The sequence below is a fragment of the Phoenix dactylifera genome, chromosome 5 (assembly GCF_051530095.1).
Source record: "Phoenix dactylifera cultivar Ajwa chromosome 5, Ajwa_hap1_PhDact_Kaust_v1.1, whole genome shotgun sequence".
Classification (NCBI taxonomy): domain Eukaryota; kingdom Viridiplantae; phylum Streptophyta; class Magnoliopsida; order Arecales; family Arecaceae; genus Phoenix; species Phoenix dactylifera.
The window spans coordinates 9214545-9235257 of NC_143194.1; the positions used below are offsets into that span (position 1 = coordinate 9214545).

General features: G+C 38.6%; 1 protein-coding gene and 1 pseudogene across 7 annotated transcripts; one reads left to right on the plus strand and one right to left on the minus strand.

The window, feature by feature from the left end:
* Positions 1-10781: 10781 nt before the first annotated feature.
* LOC108510662 (2-oxoglutarate (2OG) and Fe(II)-dependent oxygenase superfamily protein) lies at positions 10782-19546 on the plus strand. Of its 7 annotated transcripts, none has more exons than XM_088721587.1 (7): positions 10782-11294; positions 14015-16789; positions 17354-17905; positions 17997-18083; positions 18157-18436; positions 18786-18927; positions 19035-19546. In XM_088721587.1, the coding sequence occupies exons 1-2, from the start codon at positions 11010-11012 to the stop codon at positions 15176-15178; spliced, it is 1449 nt and encodes a 482-aa protein (XP_088577713.1). In that variant the 5' UTR covers positions 10782-11009; the 3' UTR covers positions 15179-16789; positions 17354-17905; positions 17997-18083; positions 18157-18436; positions 18786-18927; positions 19035-19546. The 7 variants fall into 7 exon arrangements, with proteins under 7 accessions (XP_088577713.1, XP_088577714.1, XP_088577716.1 ...); XM_088721588.1 differs by having other exon boundaries at positions 17354-17900; XM_088721590.1 differs by having other exon boundaries at positions 17354-17900; positions 18786-18855.
* On the minus strand, positions 15681-17809 carry LOC103721111 (protein IQ-DOMAIN 19-like; annotated as a pseudogene).
* Positions 19547-20713: the final 1167 nt, after the last annotated feature.

A 20713-nucleotide genomic window follows, 5' to 3' on the forward strand; every position in this document is an offset into this window, starting at 1 on the left:
GCTAGGTAGCTTCTTCCTTTGCCACGCAAGCTCCAGCTCAGTTCCAGCTCCCTGCAACAGTCCACATCAGCATCTACAGTGGCGTATCAGTGGACTGTCAGGCGTATCAGGAAAAACAGAGCAATAGACAGGAAAACAGATAACGAAGTATTTGAATTGTGTTTCCTCCCATCAGTTGAATTTTAAGACTCCCCCTCAAGAGGAGCAATGAATGTTGTGAATGCTCATCTTGGACAGAAGAGAATGGAACTGAGTGGAGCTAAGTCCTTTGGTGAGGATGTCAGCCAGCTGACACTGTGAAGGAACATGTGAAGTATGAATGATGCCAGATTGTATTTTCTCTCGAATTAGATGACAATCCAGCTCAATGTGCTTTGTTCTTTCATGGTGAACAGGATTTGCAGCTATGGCTAAAGCTGCTTTATTATCACAGAATAACAAAGCAGGTGCATTATGAGAAACTTGAAGATCCGTTAGAATATATTTAATCCAGGTTATCTCACAACAGGTCGTTGCCATTGCCCTGTATTCAGCTTCAGCCGAAGATCTAGAAACAGTTGACTGCTTCTTGGACTTCCATGAGATTAAGGAATCACCAAGAAATACACAGTATCCTGTAACTGATCTTCTTGTTTCTGGGCAACCAGCCCAATCAGAATCTGAATACGCTTTAATAAGTAGCTGTGAGGATGATGAGAAGAATAAACCTTGGCCGGGAGAAGCTTTAAGATACCTAAGTACCCGATGAGCAGCCTCAAGATGAGATTGATGTGGCTTGTCCATGAATTGGCTAAGGACTTGCAAACAATAGGAGAGATCGGGTCTTGTGATGGTGAGGTATAAAAGCTTCCCAATGAGTCGTCTGTACATAGTGGGATCAGCAAGAGGTGAATTTGTATCCCTAATCAACCTTAGATTCTGTTCCATGGGTGTTTTAGCTGGTTTAGCACCGAGGAATCCGGTGTCTGAGAGAATGTCAAGGGTGAACTTGCGTTGACAGATAGAAATTCCTGCTTTTGATCTCGCAACCTCAATTCCCAGAAAATATTTAAGCTTCCCCAAGTCTTTGATTTTGAACTTCTGATCTATGACAGTCTTGAAATCTTCAATTGCAGCAAGGTTATTACTAGCCAATACAATATCATCAACATACACCAAGAGTGCTATGAATGATGAACCAAATTGTTTTGTGAAGAGGGAATAATCAGCTTTGGATTGCATAAACCCGGTTTCCAAAAGGAATTGGGAGAGCTTGAAGAACCACTGCCTTGAGGCTTGTTTCAGACCATATAAAGACTTATTAAGTCTACATACTTTGGACTCCCCCTTTCCAGCAAAACCAGGAGGAATTTTCATGTAAATCTCTTCATTTAGATCACCGTGAAGGAAGGCGTTGTTCACATCGAGTTGATGAAGGTGCCAATTGTTTACTGCAGCAACAGCAAGGAGTGTTCTGATGGTAGTCATTTTTACCACTGGTGAAAAGGTTTCAAAGTAATCAAAACCTTCCCGTTGAGTGTATCCTTTTGCAACTAAACGGGCCTTCTTGCGTTCTATGGTGCCATCAGAGTTGAATTTAATTTTGTAGCACCATTTACAGTCAATAGCTTCCTTTCCGGGTGGTAGATCAGTGATAGTCCAGGTATTATTTTCTTCAAGAGCAGCAATCTCTTTTGTCATTGCTTCCCTCCATCCCGGGCACTGAACTGCTTGCTTGTATGAGGTAGGTTCAATCTCATTGCTAGCAGCTAGGACAAAGGTTTTGTGGGATAAGGAAAGTTTATTATAGTCCAGAAAATGAGAGATGTTACACCCAGTACCAGTCACCATGGATTTTGATGGTGAAGTAGAAAGGTTAGTGGCCAATTGGCAATGATATTGTTCAAGGTAGGTTGGTCGTTTCTTGGTTCTAGTTGACCTTCTAACTGGTTGGGGTGATTCAAGCATGGGCTGTGAATATATGGGAGTGTCCTCTATACCATCTTCTATACATGGTGAAGAATCTGAAAGGTTCTGAAGAGAAAGGTTAGATGGAACGGATGCAGCAGGAGTGTGCAAAATGTTATCTGGATATGAACTTTCATCAGCAATGGCATTCGGAATTATACTATGGGAATCTGTGTGTTCAGAAGCTAAAGAAGGGAATTGCTTGAATGGAAAAATATGTTCATGAAAGATAACATTTCGGGAAATGGAAATGGTTTTGGACTTCAAGTTGTAAACTTTGTATCCTTTCACTCCATAAGGATAACCAAGGAAAACAGCTGGCTCAGCCCGGGAATCAAATTTGTTTCGGTGCCGTGTGAGAGTAGAAACATAACATAAACATCCGAATGCCCTGAGATGATCATATGTAAGTTTCGGTGTCTGTTTTGATGAAAACAACACTTCACAGGGAGATAGATTTGACAACAAAGGAGAAGGCATTCTGTTGATAAGGTAAGCAGCTGTGAGCACACATTCACCCCAGAATTTGAGGGGAACATCTGATTGAAATCTCAACGATCTAGCAACGTTGAGAAGGTGTTGGTGTTTTCTTTCCACCGTGCCATTTTGCTGTGGAGTTTCAACGCATGAATGCTGATGAAGAACTCCCTTAGAAGCAAAAAACTCTTGAAGGTTGAATTCAGCACCATTATCAGTGCGTACAGCCTTGATATTGGCACCAAATTGAGTCTCTATAAGATTAAAAAATGACGGGATAAGGGACTGTGTTTGTGATTTGGAGCTCATTAGGAATACCCAAGTGGATCTACTGAAGTCATCAACCACAGTTAAAAAATATCGAGAATTATCATGTGACGGAACCGAAAAAGGCCCCCACACATCGCAATGAATGAGTTCGAAAGGAGATTCAGTTTTATTCATTGAAACTGGAAAAGACAATCTATGCTGTTTGGCCAATGGACAAACTGTACAGTGCTGTAAGCTGGATCTTGCTAGTTCAGGAATATACTCATGTAAAAGTTGCATTCTAGATGGAGATGGGTGTCCTAACCTACAATGCCACAAGTCGGCAGAGACTGCATGAACAGAGGCTTTACAAGATTTATCCTTATTGAACTCATGATCTTGAACCATGTAGTATAAGCCATTCCTTTCCTTAGCCAAACCAATCGTTGTCCAGGTGTACTGGTCCTGAATGAAGAGATGATCAGATAGGAGAATTAAACAGCATGACATCTGTTTAAGTAAAGAGCTGGCGGAAATCAAATTGAAAGAAAATGAGGGAACAACCAAAACATTGGTAAGAGTGATATGCTTTGAGAGTTTCACTGTTCCTATGTGAGTTACAGGAACAGAGATTCCATTTGGAAGGCTAACAAATGTGGAAACCAAGGAATTAATTTCTGTTAGCATAGAGGCTGAATGTACCATGTGATCGGTAGCACCAGTATCAATTATCCATTGTTCAGTGATTGGGCCAGAGGCACAAGCAAAGAGATGATGAGATATACCTGCCATGTTGATTTTAGATCCCTCTATCTTTGAGCCAGAGGTATTAGATGAGCCAGATAAGGAATAACCAGATGTCTGAGGAGCTTTAGAATTCCCGCTTTGACCATCATCTGATGAAGACAAAGGATTGATCAGTGGTAGCAGTTGTTGACACTGTTTCACTGTGAAAGGAAGCTGTGGAGCACCATTGATTTGTTTTGATTCCATTTCTGATGATGCCTGATTCACAGAACTCTGATTACTTCTGTTCTTAAATTTATATCCTCGCGGATATCCATGCAATTTGTAGCATTTGTCTTTTGTATGCCCAATTATGCCACAATGACCACACACTGGTCGATCCCTTCTTTGGAACTGACCTGCTTCTGCTCCAGGTTTAGTTGAAGAGGTTGCATTGTGGTTGTTGGTTGATCTACTTAAGAACGCTGCTGTGTTCATGTTTGGATCAACAGAGGTTGTGATTTCTCTTTGTCTTTCTTCTTGTAGCACCAGGGAGAACACTTTGTTTATGGGAGGCAGAGGCTCTATCAAGAGAATCTAGCCTCGGATATGGGAGTAACTGTCATTTAATCCCATTAAGAATTGCATGGTGCATTCTTGATTTTGATATTCTATCAAACGTTTCATTGCTCCACAAGAACATACAGGATTTGGTCTGTAATTCCATAATTCTTCCCAAAAACCCTTAAGTTTGGTGAAGTATGAACTGACATTGGATTGATCCTGTGTCAAAGAAGCAATAGCCTTCTGAATCTGAAAGATTCTTGGTCTATTGCCTTGTGAAAACCTCTCACATAGGTCATTCCAAATTTCTCTAGCCGAATTGATGTATAAGACACTGTCGGCTAGCTCTTTTGAAATTGAATTGAGGATCCATGAAGTGACCATGTCATTACAACGAATCCATACTGGGAGTAATGGATCAGATGGATCTGGTTTAGGTAATGACCCATCAATGAATACAATTTTATTTTTTGCACTCAAGGCCATCTCCATTGATCTGGACCAACTTGGGTAGTTCTCCCCAGACAATGTTTGTGAGACTAATATGGTACCTGGATTGTCTCCATGGTGTAGGAAGTATGGGCTTGATTGTTCATCCGAAGCACTTGAAGAAAAGGATGAATGAACAGAGTTTGTTGCAGCATTAGCCATGGATATTTGCTCTGATACCATATCAAAATGAAGTAGCTTCAACCCAAAGAAGCATATCAAAGTAAGTAGCTTCTTGTTCAAGAAGCTGCAGATGATCAAGAAAGGTGGATTATCAAGAACTGAAAGGTTCCTGAATTTAGATCACGCAAGAGATAGAAGAAGTGATAGCAGAAGAGAAAACTTGTTTCTTATTTCATTCCAAAAAAACTGATTACATTACACCCATCGAGTCCCTATTTATAAACTTACTACTACTGTTCATAGTGTATACAAGATTCATCAACTAAATTCAGTTAACTCAACCAACTAACTGAATTCAGTTGCTAGGTAGCTTCTTCCTTTGCCACGCAAGCTCCAGCTCAGTTCCAGCTCCCTGCAACAGTCCACATCAGCATCTACAGTGGCGTATCAGTGGACTGTCAGGCGTATCAGGAAAAACAGAGCAATAGACAGGAAAACAGATAACGAAGTATTTGAATTGTGTTTCCTCCCATCAGTTGAATTTTAAGACAAGCCTTGTTCCTGAACAGGAAGATAGTTTAACAATCCAAGAAAACATTCCTCATGCTACATATTGCAAAAATCGAATATTTGCTATCAACAATCTTTAGATTCATCCATCATTTGTAAAAGTGGCATGATATGTTTTCTATTATATATATCATGGTCATGATGCCCAAATTACAAATTACTCAAAAGCCAAAAAAAAAAAAAAAACATACTTTGCCTGGGAGAAATTTGCAGGACTAGTGTAGCTCTTTTTCTAATTTATGTGAAATTACTAACTGCACTCCTTGCCAACTTATTATAAGTATATAAAATGTACAAGTGTTTAGAGATTTAAATTCATAGGCAAAACCAAAAATATGTCATGACAATTGAAGTCACTTAGATTTTGACCAGTTTGATCTAGACAATGGCATGAATAAGCTGCAAAGATAGTCATTAGAATTAAGATTGTGTCTCTTGTTGTTTGAGTAGCACATATAATCTTATTAAGTGACATTACATGGTCTTTTTGTCATCATAATGACTTCAATGATGACCATACATTTAATTCGATTCCCATATTGTCCACATTTCCCTTTTTCCGTAGATGGAGTTACTCCTCCTAATACAAAATGGAATCAGACAGTTTATGTTTGGTTAAAAGCCGTTAGGAAAATGTTGATATGCCTACATGGGTGACCTCAAACAAAAGTTTTGTGGGTGCCACCTTTTATTTTCAGAGTAGTTCTCCTAACAAATGCCAGCTTAATGTTTCTCAAGTTATCATCTACTTGAACAATATTGCTCTACTTTTTCATTCTAAAGACAAAATTGCCTTCTACAATTTCTCCCATTAGCGAATAATGAGGATATTGCTTGGTCAATTCAAATCCAATGGGTATTGATATAGCTCAAATTTGCCATCCCTAAAATCTCGCTTGACAGCTCAGCTCGCCAACTAAATGACCATATACGCCTCGAGAAATCATCAGCCGAACAAATCTCCAAATAATTAGTGTGATCAGTTACAGCTTGATGCGATCTCAGCATGCCCAAAAAAAAAATATTGTAACCAACCAGATCAGCAAATAAGAAAAATCTCCGATCTCGACAGACTTGAAAAAGAATAATATAACCGCACCAATCAATGGATAAGAAAGAGCTTAACTGCTCATCTGTGAATTGCGCGATCCTACCCGTACTGTTTTGCACCCACTCCCTTATAAATACTAAGCACAGAAACCCCCCAGGCATGGAAAAATCTTGACGCCACACTCTCATTCTTCAATATCTCTTTTTATCTCTCTTGTTCGAAGCTCTATCTGACTTAGGCATTGGAGAATCCCTAGCCGGATATGTTCTGGTGACCTAATCATTTTCTTTGATTGCAGATCAACTCCAGTATAGTACAATGCTCCTCTAGCCCAACCGAGCAAAGCAGCATCACTCATCAGCTTGTCCACTTGTCAAGTTTTGAGTTATAATAGATTGATGCTGGAGGAAGGATCTTCTTCTTTTGAAATTTTTCTAGAAATTTAAGAAAGATGAAGTCTAGAAGAAACAATTACCATTCCACCAACCAATTCCTAAAGGAGTCTAATAACTCCCGACTTAGCCCTCAACGATATCCGACCTCGCAACTGGCTCCCGAGGTGGTAAGTATCGAGCAATTTCATCTATTCATATAGCAAGTACAAACTTTGACAAAGGTTGTCCGAGGTATGCAACGTCCGAACCAATAACCAACCCCCACACCACCAAATCAATAGGAAGGCTCAGTGCAGCACGCTGGCCGTTGCGTCAAGAACTCTGGCCGACACTAAGAAGACAATTGTCTCGATGATCATTCCGAAATGGGCTCTAGCATGAGAGATTCAGAATCCCCTGACCAAAAAAGCTCTCCAAGAGAGAAGCCGACCTCGACCAAAAATCGAGGAGATGAATAACAAAATTGAAGCCCTTAGAGAAAGACAAATTGATCAAGAAAAAGATCTGGAGATTACAACCAATCCACTATTCTCTAAGATGATTATGGAGAAACTATTGCCGAGGAGGTTTAATATGCCCTACCCCAGTTCGAGGCTCTCATGATATTACCTCAAATCAGATGGACCATCTTAAGAGTTTTAAGGCTCTCATAATGTTACAAGGAGCAACTGATGCAGTTTTGTGCCAGGCTTACCTGGCCATCCTAACGAAATTTGGTATTTTGGTCTCCGACCATGATCTGTCCATTCCTTTGATAAGCTTAGTTGTTAGTTTGTGGTTCACTTTGTGAGCAACCAAAGGCAGAAGAAGAATACCAGTAGTCTATTCACGATGAAGCAGAGGGAAGACGAGCCACCTGGAAACTATATGAACCACTTCAATATGAAGATGCTGGAGATCCATGATCTAGACCAAAAGATGGCAATGTTGGCGGCGAGGAGTAGTTTAAAAATCTTCCTTTTTCTACTTCTCCTTGGAGAAGAGAAATCCCAAAAATTTGGCCGGACTACTGTCCTGATTCGAGAAATACATCAAGATCGAGGAGGGACTACTATAAAATGCCAATCTCTTATGCCACATGGCTTCAGGGCAATGCTAAAAAAAGGTTTTGGTAATAGAATTATGCCTCCTAGTAATTTTCATGCATGTCAACAATACTAATAGGTGTGAGAAATGGACATTGATCTAAAGGACTTTCTGAACCTACATCAAGCCATCTATGCAATAAAGACGAGCTTTTAACCTTATCTTCTTGTTGAATGATGGTGAGGAGCAAAGATATACCCTAGATGAAAAAGGTTGAAGATAATGTTATTCTTAATTATTATTTTTTTTGAGATAATTGATCATTGATATTAAATTTTAGTAAGGTTATATCCATAGGTTTGGCCGATCCTTATGAGCCTTTCTATTTTAGGATGAAGCTCATGAAGGCCAAGCAAGCATCTAAAATAATGAAACAAATATTGCCACCATTTACACATACAATCTGACAATTTTGTAGAAAAATCATGAAGGAAGCTATATAATTCATCCAATCTCTCACCCAGTCCATGAATTATGATCTCCTCGCATATGAAAAAACCATACTCATGTCATAAATTTGGACCATAGTAGGAGGAAATTGTAAGGCTAATCCAATTAAAGACTGAAGTCAGTTTACATGGTGATGGAATCCAAGCTCTTCTCTTGCTTTGCTTGATATCATGTTGCTGCCTTAAATTTTTTTTGGCAATCCAGCATGACACTAAGCATTCTTTGATGGTCCTCCTGTGATAGACCCCCATCCTGAGCTTCTCGACACTACAAAGCCAGAAATTAAGTTTGTGATTCCTTTGCTTGATATCATGTTGCAAGCTCCAGCCATGCACTCAATTCAAGTGTGTTTCTTATATAACTAAAAGGTTTTGCGGAGACCTCTTCCACCAACTATCTATCTAGTGTGACAAATTAATACTTTACTAATATTTATTAATTGAATGGTGGAGATCATCCGGGAAGTATTATTTCTTTGTTACATCTAGTGTTTCATATAAACAATAATTTGCATAGGATCCACAAAGAAGGGTGAAAGGGCACTATAACAAGTCTAGTTTGCAGTTAGGTAATTTAACAAATTATGTGGATCAAAAACGCATTTATGTATTAATTTATGGGTTTTCCTATGATGGAGAGATCGAAAATAGAAGGTATAAGAGAGAGTATATTTGAGTTCCAAAGTAGAATAATGATCACATGATAATTTTGCTGCTGTTCATGCTTGACAAAGCTGAAAGTTCAAATGTTTAGGAGTTGAGAAATCGTGCCAGCTTTGTTTTCATAGGAATGATTGAGATGAATAATACAACTCTGGGTTCAATAAAATTTCATGCGATTAACTTGAGAGGTGCATGTCTAAATTGACTCGGTTAACAAGAAAATAGAGTCTTTGCGGCTTAATGAGTTACGTTTTTTCTGAGAAAAAGGCAAAAAAAAGGGACTTAGTTTGATTAAGTAGCTGAGGGACATATGTTATATTTGTGATTAAGTTTTTAATTTATGCCTATCTCATGAACGAGCGTGCGAGCGAATGGGATTTAGAGATTTTTGGTGGATTTTCTTAAAATTTTTCATTTGATACAATATCAAATTTTAGCTAGATTTCTATATTTGTAATGGAGTAATTCTAGCATATTGTCTTATTGTTTTTTGTGTCGGATTTAATACCCTAATTAGAGTTAGGAGATCATATCTTATATATGTATGTCTAATACATTATATATGGTAGCCTTTTGAAATAATAATAATATTTTTTTTGAGAAAATCTCTTTCATCTAGTGAAGAGTTCTTCAATGCAATGTACTTCCATTTGTTGATTTTCGAAGTATAATCTTATCCATCAAATCACCTCTTCTTCCTTTCCGCTAATAAAGGACACACCCATTGAGATACTTGCCCCCAGGAAACAGGTTGTTTGGATGATTCCCAAGCATCATAGCAATGAATTGTCGTCCCCTAGCATTCATCTAAGAGTCACATTAGGAAATAGTGTCCCATACCTCCTTGTGCCAACACTAGCACTGCATACCAGTGGGGTGATATGTCCTCCAATTTTAACATCATCAACTGTGCTAACCAGCACTAACACCAACAACCATGCTAAGTGATGGAACCACCTGTTAGACTGCATACCGGCTGAAATATCATGTCATGGTACAAAATTCATATAAGGCGGGCACTATAAAGTATCATGTAGGGTGGCACTCCTATTTTTGCCACATTTTCTCTAGTGCTCATCTTAAGGAGGAAATCCAAAAGTTAAATAAGGACCAAACTTCTTCGAATAATGGACTCTGTTAGTTACATAACTTTAAAAAAAAAAAAAAAAACTGCATGCGTCAAAAGAGACCGTCCATGAAGAGAGACCATCTATATCATCTTTCTTCCTCTTCAAGCCTCTCCGTCTATCCTCTTTCTCTTCCAGCCATCTTTCCCATCCGCAAGGTCTTCCTTTTCCTCTCGAGTCTCTTTTTTCTTCTCCAAATCTATCTCTTTTTTGAGATCTTTGCACCTAAGAGTTCATAGATTATAAGGAATGATACGTATAAAATTTTTTATTTAGACAAAGCTATAAACCTATATAGTAGTATCAATGAATATAATATTTTAAAAACTATATATCTATTTACTTAGAGGGGTGTATTGGCTTGTTAGATGATTAATTTACTTTGTGTGTATTACCTAACCTATGTAGTATGTACTAGTAAAATGCGTATTCTAGAAATTGTGTATCGATTTACCTAAAGGCATATAGTGGATCACTGCTGCATGTGTATATCACCTGGCCATGTAGTGTATACTGGTGACATAATATTCTGAAAAATATGTATCGATTTACTTGGAGATGTTTATTGCGTTGTTAAATGACTAATTTGTTAAGTGTGTATCACTTAGCCGTATGCTATATATTGGTGAACATCAAGTTCTAGAAACCATATATCCATTTAACTAAATATGCATATTGATTTGCTATATAACTAATTTGTTTGGTGTGTATTATATCGTCATTATTATGTACCAATAAAAAGCATGTTTTAGAAATAAGGTAGAAAGAGTATTCCAATCTCAATTTTCTTTTTTTTTTTAAATTTTTTTAAGAAGGACTCTCTAATTTTTGGATTTTTTTAAGTTAGGCACCAGATTAAAAATATGAAAAAAATAAAGAGCAATGCCCTTTTTTTTATTATCTTGTGGTGCCTGCTTATATAATTTTTGTTCATCGTCATGGTCGGGGATATACCAAACCCCGATGCTTTTGAGCCAGCGAGAACTACCAGTTAGACTGCATCATAGCCGTCAGATCTTCTCAGGAACGGGATTGCCTTCCACGGTTCAAATACTGGTGGGCGAAGGCGGGGCGGCGCTTCCGCAGAGAAGAAATGGAGGCGGAGGCAGAGGTCTTGGAGCCCTTCGAGCTCCCTTTCTCCGACCTCCTCCTCCTCTCCTCAGCCGCTTCCGCTCCTTCGAGGCTTTCTTCCTCCCCCCAAGAGCTGGCGAGGCTCGAATCCCTCTCCGCCGCCGTGATGCAAGCCCTGGGGCCATCGGGGGCCGGCCTCCTCTCGATTACCGGAGTCCCCAAAGCCCCCGCCCTCCGCCGCGCCCTTCTCCCTCTCGCCCGGAAGCTCGCGCTTCTTGACAACAAGGATCGCGCTCGAATCCTTAAGGTAGAACCATCTTGTCCCACTCTGTTCTACATTTTGATTCATAATAGTTATATTTTGTTACGTTCTTATCATCATCCTAGGGTTCTGAAATTGATCTCGGTGTCTTAAAGAAAAGTTTTTGATAAGTTTTTCATGGTGGACTCCACCGAAAAATGCTTTGGTTTATAATTAGTTTATCTTTATGTGATTCTATGATATGAAAAATTTGGTCGACTCCTGTACTTGTAATTGAATTGTTGAAATGCTCTAGTTGTATACGTGATAATAGGTGGGAATTTGTGGGGCTTTTAGGGTTTATTGGTTAGGAAGAGACAAGGATTGAAGTAGGGGGGAAAGAGGGGAGAAGAAAGAGAAGGGGTATTAAATTTTCGAGCATTCCCAGCTCTATTATATTCAGCGCTTTAGGGGTTGATAAGTTGAAAAATCCGTCATTTCATGTTACATTACATTGTTCCCTTTTTTCCGTCAGAATGGGGTTGGCTATGGAGTATAGCACTAAGGAAAGTTCCATATGGGTGGATTTTTGCAACTGAGCGTCACCTAAGATCTATTCTCTAAGGTTTATTGTTCAATTTCTTCCACAAAAAGTTTACATCAAGAGGTGCCTACCATTAAACTTTAAAGGCCAATTGGCATGTAGAAAGGTCTACTTTGTTGGTCGCAGTTTACGTTCGTGCAGCCTAGGAGGAAACCCTCTGAAGTTAATTTTGAATATGTAGAGACTGCTGAAAAAGGTATGATTAAAATATTTAATCTAGGAAATTGCATGCATGTGTAACTGACAAATTATAAGTGAAGGAGTTCAGTTGTAGCATAATCCCAAATTGGCAATGAATGTTATATGTTATGTGATTTTATTCGTTAACTTGGTGCATAATCCTCCTGACATGCTTAACTTATGGTGGCATTCATATGGTCAATCTCTTCCAGTGAGCTACTCTTTGGGGAGGAGGTAGAATACCAATGCATCTAATATTCCACCTAGATTTTGAAATTTTATCAGTGAGGACTGGAGGTGGCTTTAATCATTTTTCTATGTGTTTATAACTCAATCAAAATTAAAGGTTATTCATGTCATCCCGTTCATTAGTGTATGGAATTAAGGTTAAATATCTATTGTAAAGAATTTTTATGTTTATCTTATATGAACTCCATCATGTGTTCCTACTTTCTATTGAAGAAGACTCTGGCTTCAATGGCCCTTTTAGTGGCCAATGCTGGCTTTGGTGAAAAAGAGTGCCTTTGTCAGGGTTTTTCTTGTATTATTATGGAATATTAAAGTATTATTGAATAAAATTCGCAAAGTCATAAATATTAAGCCTTTCGTATGACATGGATATAACTTTTGTTTGAAGAGACAGTAGCAACCTGAATTCATGATCATGGAACTTGAATCCGTTAAAACCTGGGAAGTCCGAATCTTTATGACTTAATCATTGTTTTATCTATCCCTTACTACTTGCTTATCAAATTGCTGCATTCACATCAGTTCGGAAGGTATGTTCAGTATTAAGAATTTAAAAATTCAGAACCTCAGCTTATAAATTTGATTTCTTTTTGTCCCTCCTTTATTATAAGTTCTTATACATACGTTAAAAATAATAATTTCTGATCTAATAACTCTTCTTTTTTTGCATATCCGATCTATTACTGGGCTCAATCTATGACTCTGATTTAAACATTTAAGTGATAAGGTTAAATAAGTTATTTTCTTTGGTAGGTTGTCATTCATAACTGGATTACTTTTATATAATAATTTACAATGTTTCTTTTTGACCTCGATCTTCTTGAAGCAAGAATAATTTAGGCTTGAAGTTGTTTGGTTTTAATAATCATTTTATTTGAGTGCTTAGAATACAAAGACCTATGTCAGTGTCCTGGTAAGCTAATACATGACTTATTTTTACATTTTCTGAAGACTGTTTTCTTTGGCGGTACTTGACACTTAGTTCACTGTTCGTTGTGCCAAAAGTTATGTGCTGTAAATATCTAACATGACATAACCCAACATGCGGATATTGTCATGAAAATAAAGACTATAAAAACATAATATATATGTATATATTTAATTTTGATAAAAGAAAAGAAAGCTGGAAATGATGCCATATCATTGGTTAAAAATAGGTTTTCCTTTCAACAACTGAAAAAGAAAAGAAGAGAAAAAATATAATATAAGCTTAGATCTGGGAATCTTGTTTTAATTGACACATATATTTAAATAACAGTAAGCATATCGTTCAAAACTATACATGTCTTCATAAAGAAAAAAACAACTTATTGCATATGTAATATTTTCTAACACACTTTTTACCAAAACTCTTTGTAGCTGACTTGATTATGACCTTCATTGATTAAAAAAAGTTGATGCATTGCAATTTATGGATGATAAAGCACTAAAGTCAACTATCTTCTGGACGCCTATTTTTCTTCTGGATACCTATTTTGTCATAAAGGATTGGGTATATATAACATAGCAATACTATATGCAGTATAGTAGTTTTATAGTTGTTTTACAAAGCGTTTTCTTGTCCGTATACTCATAATTTCTTTTGAATGGAATACAGTTTCTCTGAAAAAAATTATTTCAGGAATTTATTTTTATTTCTATTTATTTTGAAGAATAAATGCACAATGATATACACATATCCTCTCACTAACATAATCATATCAGATACATAGGTAACCATTAAAAGATAACTTATGGGTGATGTTTATTTCAGGAGCATGGTTTAGGCAGTGATGTTCCTTTGAAGAATCCAGATAGGGGTGTCTCCTCATTTGCCTTGCAGTTAAAATACGGACAAGATTCAAGTTTGGAGATGTTTTCAAGTGGTCTTAGCATTTCAGAACAAGGCAGCCACAGTGAAGAAGATAATTCATTTGTTAATAGGTTCCAGGAATTCAATTATTGTGGGTTTGAGCAGCTCGGAAAAACTTTTAAGGAACTAGGTCTTTGTATGATGCAACTTGGACTTCACATAGCACAGATTTGTGATAAGGCCATTGGTGGCAGGGAACTGGAACAGAGCATTATAAACTTGGGTAGTGCAAAGGGACGTCTTATTCATTATCATTCAACATTAGATAACCTTATTCTCAAAGAGAACCATAGGAGAACGAAGAAAGTACATTCAGCTGACCTTTGTCCTTCAAAGTTTCATACTACTATATCAGGAGGTTTGTTTCCAAGATCAGGAAGGGAGCCCCTGGATGAGTTGCATGCAAAAAATTGCTTGATTAAAGATAGATTCTGCAGAATTTCTTTGTCCAGTTTGTGGCAGCAATGGCACTATGACTATGGAATCTTTACTGTTCTAACAACACCGTTATTTATGTTGCCTTGCCAAATAGAAGATTGTTCTTCTGTGTCAAACAGTCAAGAGTGCTCTTCTCCTGATGGGCATACATATTTGCAACTATTTGACACTAAAAGGAATAAACTCTTTGCAGTGAAATCCCCACCTGAGAGCTTCATCATTCAGGTAGGGGAAGCAGCTGATATCTTGTCGGGAGGTAAGCTTTGCTCTACACTTCATTCTGTTGGCAGACCTGTTGAAATAGAGAACTTAAGCCGGGAGACATTTGTCGTCTTCCTGCAGCCATCTTGGGACAAAACTCTCTCTTATCCTGCATACCTTTCAGAGTCTAAAAGAAGTAGGAAGTTGTTGTCAAACAAGGAGACATCTGGGTCCTGTAACAATGGCAGTGGTTTACCAAGCACTGTGGTTGCTGGGACTCAGGAACCACTTGAACTAATGCAAGAAATCCTCAGAAAAATTCCACCACTATCCTCTCGATTGAGAGATGGGATGACATTTGCAGAATTCTCACGTGAAACTACCAAGCAGTACTACAGTGGCAGCGGAACCCAGTCTATGAGATAGCTAATGCAATGGGTATTTTCTGTAGGTTGTCAACATCTAATCAACTATAAGTTTTTATTTAATTCAAACATCAAAGAGGAGTTATGATTCTCGGAGGTTGCTAAGTGTGCAAAATTTTGTTTATAAGCAAGCAGTAGTTGTTCTGCTTTTATGATGGAGATAAAATATGAAAAATAAACTGAAATAGCCCAAACTAGAACAAGGTATTAGAAAACTTGGGATCATAGCTTACATGCAGAGGGGGAAAAATGTATTCCTAGGTCTCAGCAGATTGTGCTTCGGTACATATCTGCAGATTCCCTTCTTCAGAAGCTTGACATGGCCTGTCTGTTTACGTTTACCTTCAGCAGTGTTACATGTTCCAAATGGCAGTAGACAGTTGAGATAAGAGTCAGTACTTATTTTTGGGAACCTGGAATCACACAGAGCATGGCATTTTCAGTCAGCAACTCCTCCTCGAAGAAGTAATCAAGTATTCAGTACACATAAGCAAGAGTTGTATTTAAGGATTGACAAATTGTACCTCAAATCCTACCAAAGATCTGCAATAGTTGGTGTTCGTAAGCGTGATGCTTGCTGAACACATTCACTGTCTTTGAGGGACATGCTGGACCTATCAAGTTTGATTGACCATGGATACTGATACCCATTTGCTGTCAAACCCACATGGGAAGAAGATCGTTGCATCTTTACACCTCTAGGAATGTTCCTTCCTTCCACTGATGGCCTCTGCGTGCTTGTTTGCCTTTCATATGAATCAGTTCGTTGCCTTGGTGTGCTCTGTGACCGTGCCTTTGCCCTTGATGACTCTGTGTTGGCCATGTAATTGGGGTAAAAGTGGTAGTCGAAAGAAGTTTGTGTTGCATCAGTTAGAGACACAGCTGACAAGTGTTGAGGACTGCTTTGTGCTGTGGTGAATGAGAACTCCTCAAAATGCCCACCATAAGCCCTTGGGCTCGTAAAAGTAATTGCTGATCGAGCAGATGATATCTGCTGGTATTGGTCTGCCCTGAGAGGCAGACAAGCATTGCCATAATATATAGAGAGTCTGCGATCCTTTATTTCAGTGTTTGTGATGGAATAACTGTTCCTGTTCTCTGTACTGCCCCTCGACTCACGAAGATCCATTTCCCCAATTTCGACATTCCCCTCTGCACTTCTATCCATGTCCTACATTCATGAAACATGTCTCATAAGAACAGTAAATCTGAAGACCACTTTAAAATTTAGGCTAATGCCGAAGCTTTTATATGTCCCCTTGATGTCTAAACTTGGCGACATAGTTTCCATGATCCAATTATTTGGTTTTTTCTGTCATTTTAGAAGATGCTGTCAGTAATATTTTTACTGGAAGGTGGACTTACATATGAATGTCGGGATCTGCGACGCTGTGGTGATCTCCTGTATACAGACTGCCTTTGTGAGATGGCTTGGGACTCTTCAACCATTCGGATCCTCTGGGCACATGCTCGGGCTTGAGCAGTCACCAGTGCTTGCATGCTGCGGAGAGTAGCTGTAGCTTGCTTCCTCACCAGGTGGCCTCTCACCAATGCTTGCAGTTTTACCAGACCTTTCAATGCACGTAGAGCTTTCCTTGCCTGCAGATGTAGAGTATGTTTATCTCCTCTATGTATAACTCTATAGTATCTGATCAAATTTATTATTCATATTATTTCTTTCGGTCATATATAATTGCTTCTCCCAAATATAATTTTGTTGCCCAAATCTTACTTCCTCTGGGCGTTTGATGATGTATTCTACAGTCCTGTATTTTCGCATATGTCCCTGGTAGTTTTTATGTTATGCATGAAACTTCTACTTTCTATGTCTTCTCATTTTTTCTTTTACTTCTTTGCAATTCATTTGTTAGCCCCATTTAATTAGCTGGAACTTGGATTGTTATTAAAATATTGAGATGACAACAAATTGCAGTATGAGAAATATTTATTTAATGTTCAGCTAAACATACAAAAAAGCTCTCTCATTTTTTACTGTGTTTATATAAATGGTTCCATGTATCTGATGTTACAATATGGGTGTCCTTAGAAGGCGACAAACAAAACTGTCATTTTTACTTCCTACATAACTTCGGATATTAGGTATATTTTCATACATTCCTCATAATGAATCTGTTCAAATTTTAATGATAATTGATTCTCTGCACTGAAAAAACAGACCAGCAATGTGTTAAAGAGACGAGAGGAGAACAGGAAGTACCAGATATGATCTAAAGGCGGCCTGAACCTTGATTACAGCTGCCTCCTCAATGGCACTGGATGTTTTACCAGTGGTGGCGGAGGTTAGACTCATCACATCTGCTGCAGCCTGTGCAGCAGCAACGGCAACACCTGCTGTGGCAGCTGCCGTCGCTGCTACAGCCATTGCATGCGTCTTTTGATCAATCTCAGCCTCTAACAGCGCATTAGTAGGTGTACTTACTGTTTGGTCTGGAGAAGTCGAACCCTTCCCTGCTGCTGCTTGTTTTCTGAAGCTCCATCTCTTCTTCTCCTTTGGAGTGCGCACTTGGATTGGATCTAATTGGGCCTTTGTCAGCAGTGAAGACGTTAAGGTCTTCTTCTCCTCCCTCTTGCCCGTCAAGAAGCTTTTTAGCCATCTTGCTGCCATCCCCATTGCCCCTCGAAAGCATTTTTACAGGAAGGTTTTAGGAGCCATTTGCACAGAACCTATATGATACAAGGAAACAAGCTCCCATATGTCTCATGTAGAGTGAGATTTATATCTGTTTTTAATCTCTGCTAATTACGAATTGGTCTTCTTTCTTCCATCCATTTGACTCTTTTTTCCTTCTTTTTTTCAGTCACAGTGGGGTGATCTGGGGCTCTTGTTTGTTTATTAGGAGCAGGCCTGCAGGAAAAGGAGAGAAAAATATGAAGAGATTTCCCTGGCAAGCCACTTGCACGCAAGCGTGAGATTGATCCAATGATTTCTATTATCATAATTCCTATATTTCTTTGTAGAGAATTGCCAGCCAGCCGTATCTTGTCCTGGAGTTATTGAAGGAATGGGCAGGGGAAGCATTGTTTTATGGATTACTGAATGGACGAGAGGGTCATGTGGACGAAACGGTCATGAACGTGCTGGCGATCCGTAGAAATACTCTGGTTGTCAGCATCTCATGTAAAGTTGGGCCCATCATAGGCTTATGGTGGGTCCCTGCTAGTTTCCAGCACCCAATGAACCAGCTTTTAGCTTCCCATCCTAAAAACAAAGATTGTACATCCTCTGTCTTCCAGGAAGGTAGGCCTGTCATACGTCCTTCCAGGACTCAGCATGAATAAAGAACTACTATCTTTGAATGATGGTTAGAAATTTAGGATTGTTCAATTAGTGCATTAGTAATGGGAGAGCAGGCTTTAAGGTTACACTATTATAACTTGCATGTCATGGATTTAAAATATGAAAATAATTTTTTACTTGATCCTCTTCAAATTTTGTAATGGAAGAAGCCTCATGCACTAGGACACAGTGCATGCCTCCTTTTTTATCAAATTAACACATAAATTAGGTTGTTTTGATGCATGGTTGGTTGCATGGTGTCCCGGTGGAGATTTTCTGTGCTGATCATACTATCTATTCTTTTTTGAAGCCTTGCCTGTTGGATCTTGGATCATTACCGCATGGTTGTACAAAATCAAACTATGAGGCCAACATTGAAGGTTCGCCTGCCGGCTTGCTTGCCTTAGGTTTTCTGAATGGTCCTCTGTTACTGAATTGATGTCAAGTTGAGAGTTGAGTGATTGCTGACACATCTTTATCAAGTTGAATGGACTTCATATTTGATAGCTCTTGCACTATTTATGGTCTACACATATGACATAAATTTGTTTTGTTACAGTTACATCACAGTTGGAAGTAGAGCCTCATGCTCTAATGGAATCAAAATTCTGGGGGGTGCATCTGTTGTTGAAAGAGGATAAGCAAAGACCTATTTTAAGTCGTGGAAAGCTTTCTTTTGGTGCTTCTCATCAACAGTTTTTAGCATTATCCATTCATAACAGGGAAAGAAGCAAAAGGGGAATAACCTTGTGTCAATACAATTCGAAGAAGATCCCCACAGCAGGAGAGTTTAATTGTTTGATTTGTATTATCGAGCAACAAATTGAGGTTTGCTTGGCAATCACATGGTGTTGCATACCCGACTTCCTTCCCCGATGGAATGTTGGGATGAGAGAAGCTGCATCCAGTCTTATGACTTGATATTCTTTTGCTTTCTTAGTGTTGTATATTTTACGAGTTTTGATTCCTTCAAGCATATATTAAGGGTATTGGAAAATAAGTATAAATATAAATAGTGACATAGCTGAAGGTCCAATGAAGGTTCAAGACGCACATTTGCATGGGATGCCACATTTTGTATTCCCTGATGATTGCCCCATGATGGCTATGCATACATCCAATGGAGTTTGAAAATAAAATATCATGAAACTGAAAGGGAATATTAGTCAAGGTATGCTGCAACATGCTATCTAAATAATCAGTAATATAAGATGCCACCCAATCTGCCGTTTTATTGGTTTTTCTATACACATGCTGAAAGATAGTTTAGGTCTTGGACAGTTTCTAAATATCCAACATTGAAGGATGCTCATCCATTGCTTCCAATTATCCAATTATGATTCTAGAGTCACCTTCTAGGAGAATATGGTCTGCCTTAGCACAATAACAGCTACCTGGTACCTTTTGTACTCCTTTCAACTCAGTTGCAAGAATAGTAATATCAAATAACTGTCTCTAATTATAGAAGCTGCACCTCCTCTATCTTAGCTTCTAAAGATGCTATCGTCAAAATTGACCTTAAGGAGATATAGAGATGGGATTCTCGGGTAATAAAAACTATAGTGAAGCAGTAGATCATGAAGAGGAGTCCTAGGTGTCCCACGATGTCTCTATCCCTCCAATGGTGATGCTTTTCCCTAAAGGTTGCTTGCTTCCTTTTGATATGGGGACACTGATGAGAGATGATCACTTACATGGTAAGTTGATTTTCGCCCAAGGCTGATGAAAAAAAGCAAGACAGCAAAACCAGAGTAGAAGCAGTGGATCGTGAAGAGGAGTCCTAGGTGTGCCATGATGTCGTCATCCCTCCAATAGTGATGCTTTTCCCTAGAGGTTGCTTGCTTCCTTTTTCATATGGGGATACTGATGAGAGATGATCACTTACATGGTAAGGTGCTTTTCACCCTAGTCTGATGAAAAGAAGCAAAGGCAGCAGAAGGTAGAAAGTTGATCCACAAGGCTCAAGTTGATGCATATGCTTAATGGAATCAATAGGTGGTAAGAAGACACTTCATGGAGTGCATGTTTGACTTGGCCTTAAATTAGGTAATATGATTGGTACCATATATCACAAGAACCAGGGCACATGAAATGGAGAAAGAGTGAAGAGGAGGGGGGAGTTCCAATTTCTGAGGTCATATGATAGGCTCTTTTTGAGATTTTATAAGGTTTTTAGAAATTTTTATTATCTCATAGCAACAGATTTAGGTTGAGCATGTATAAAAGAGTTGCTTTGAT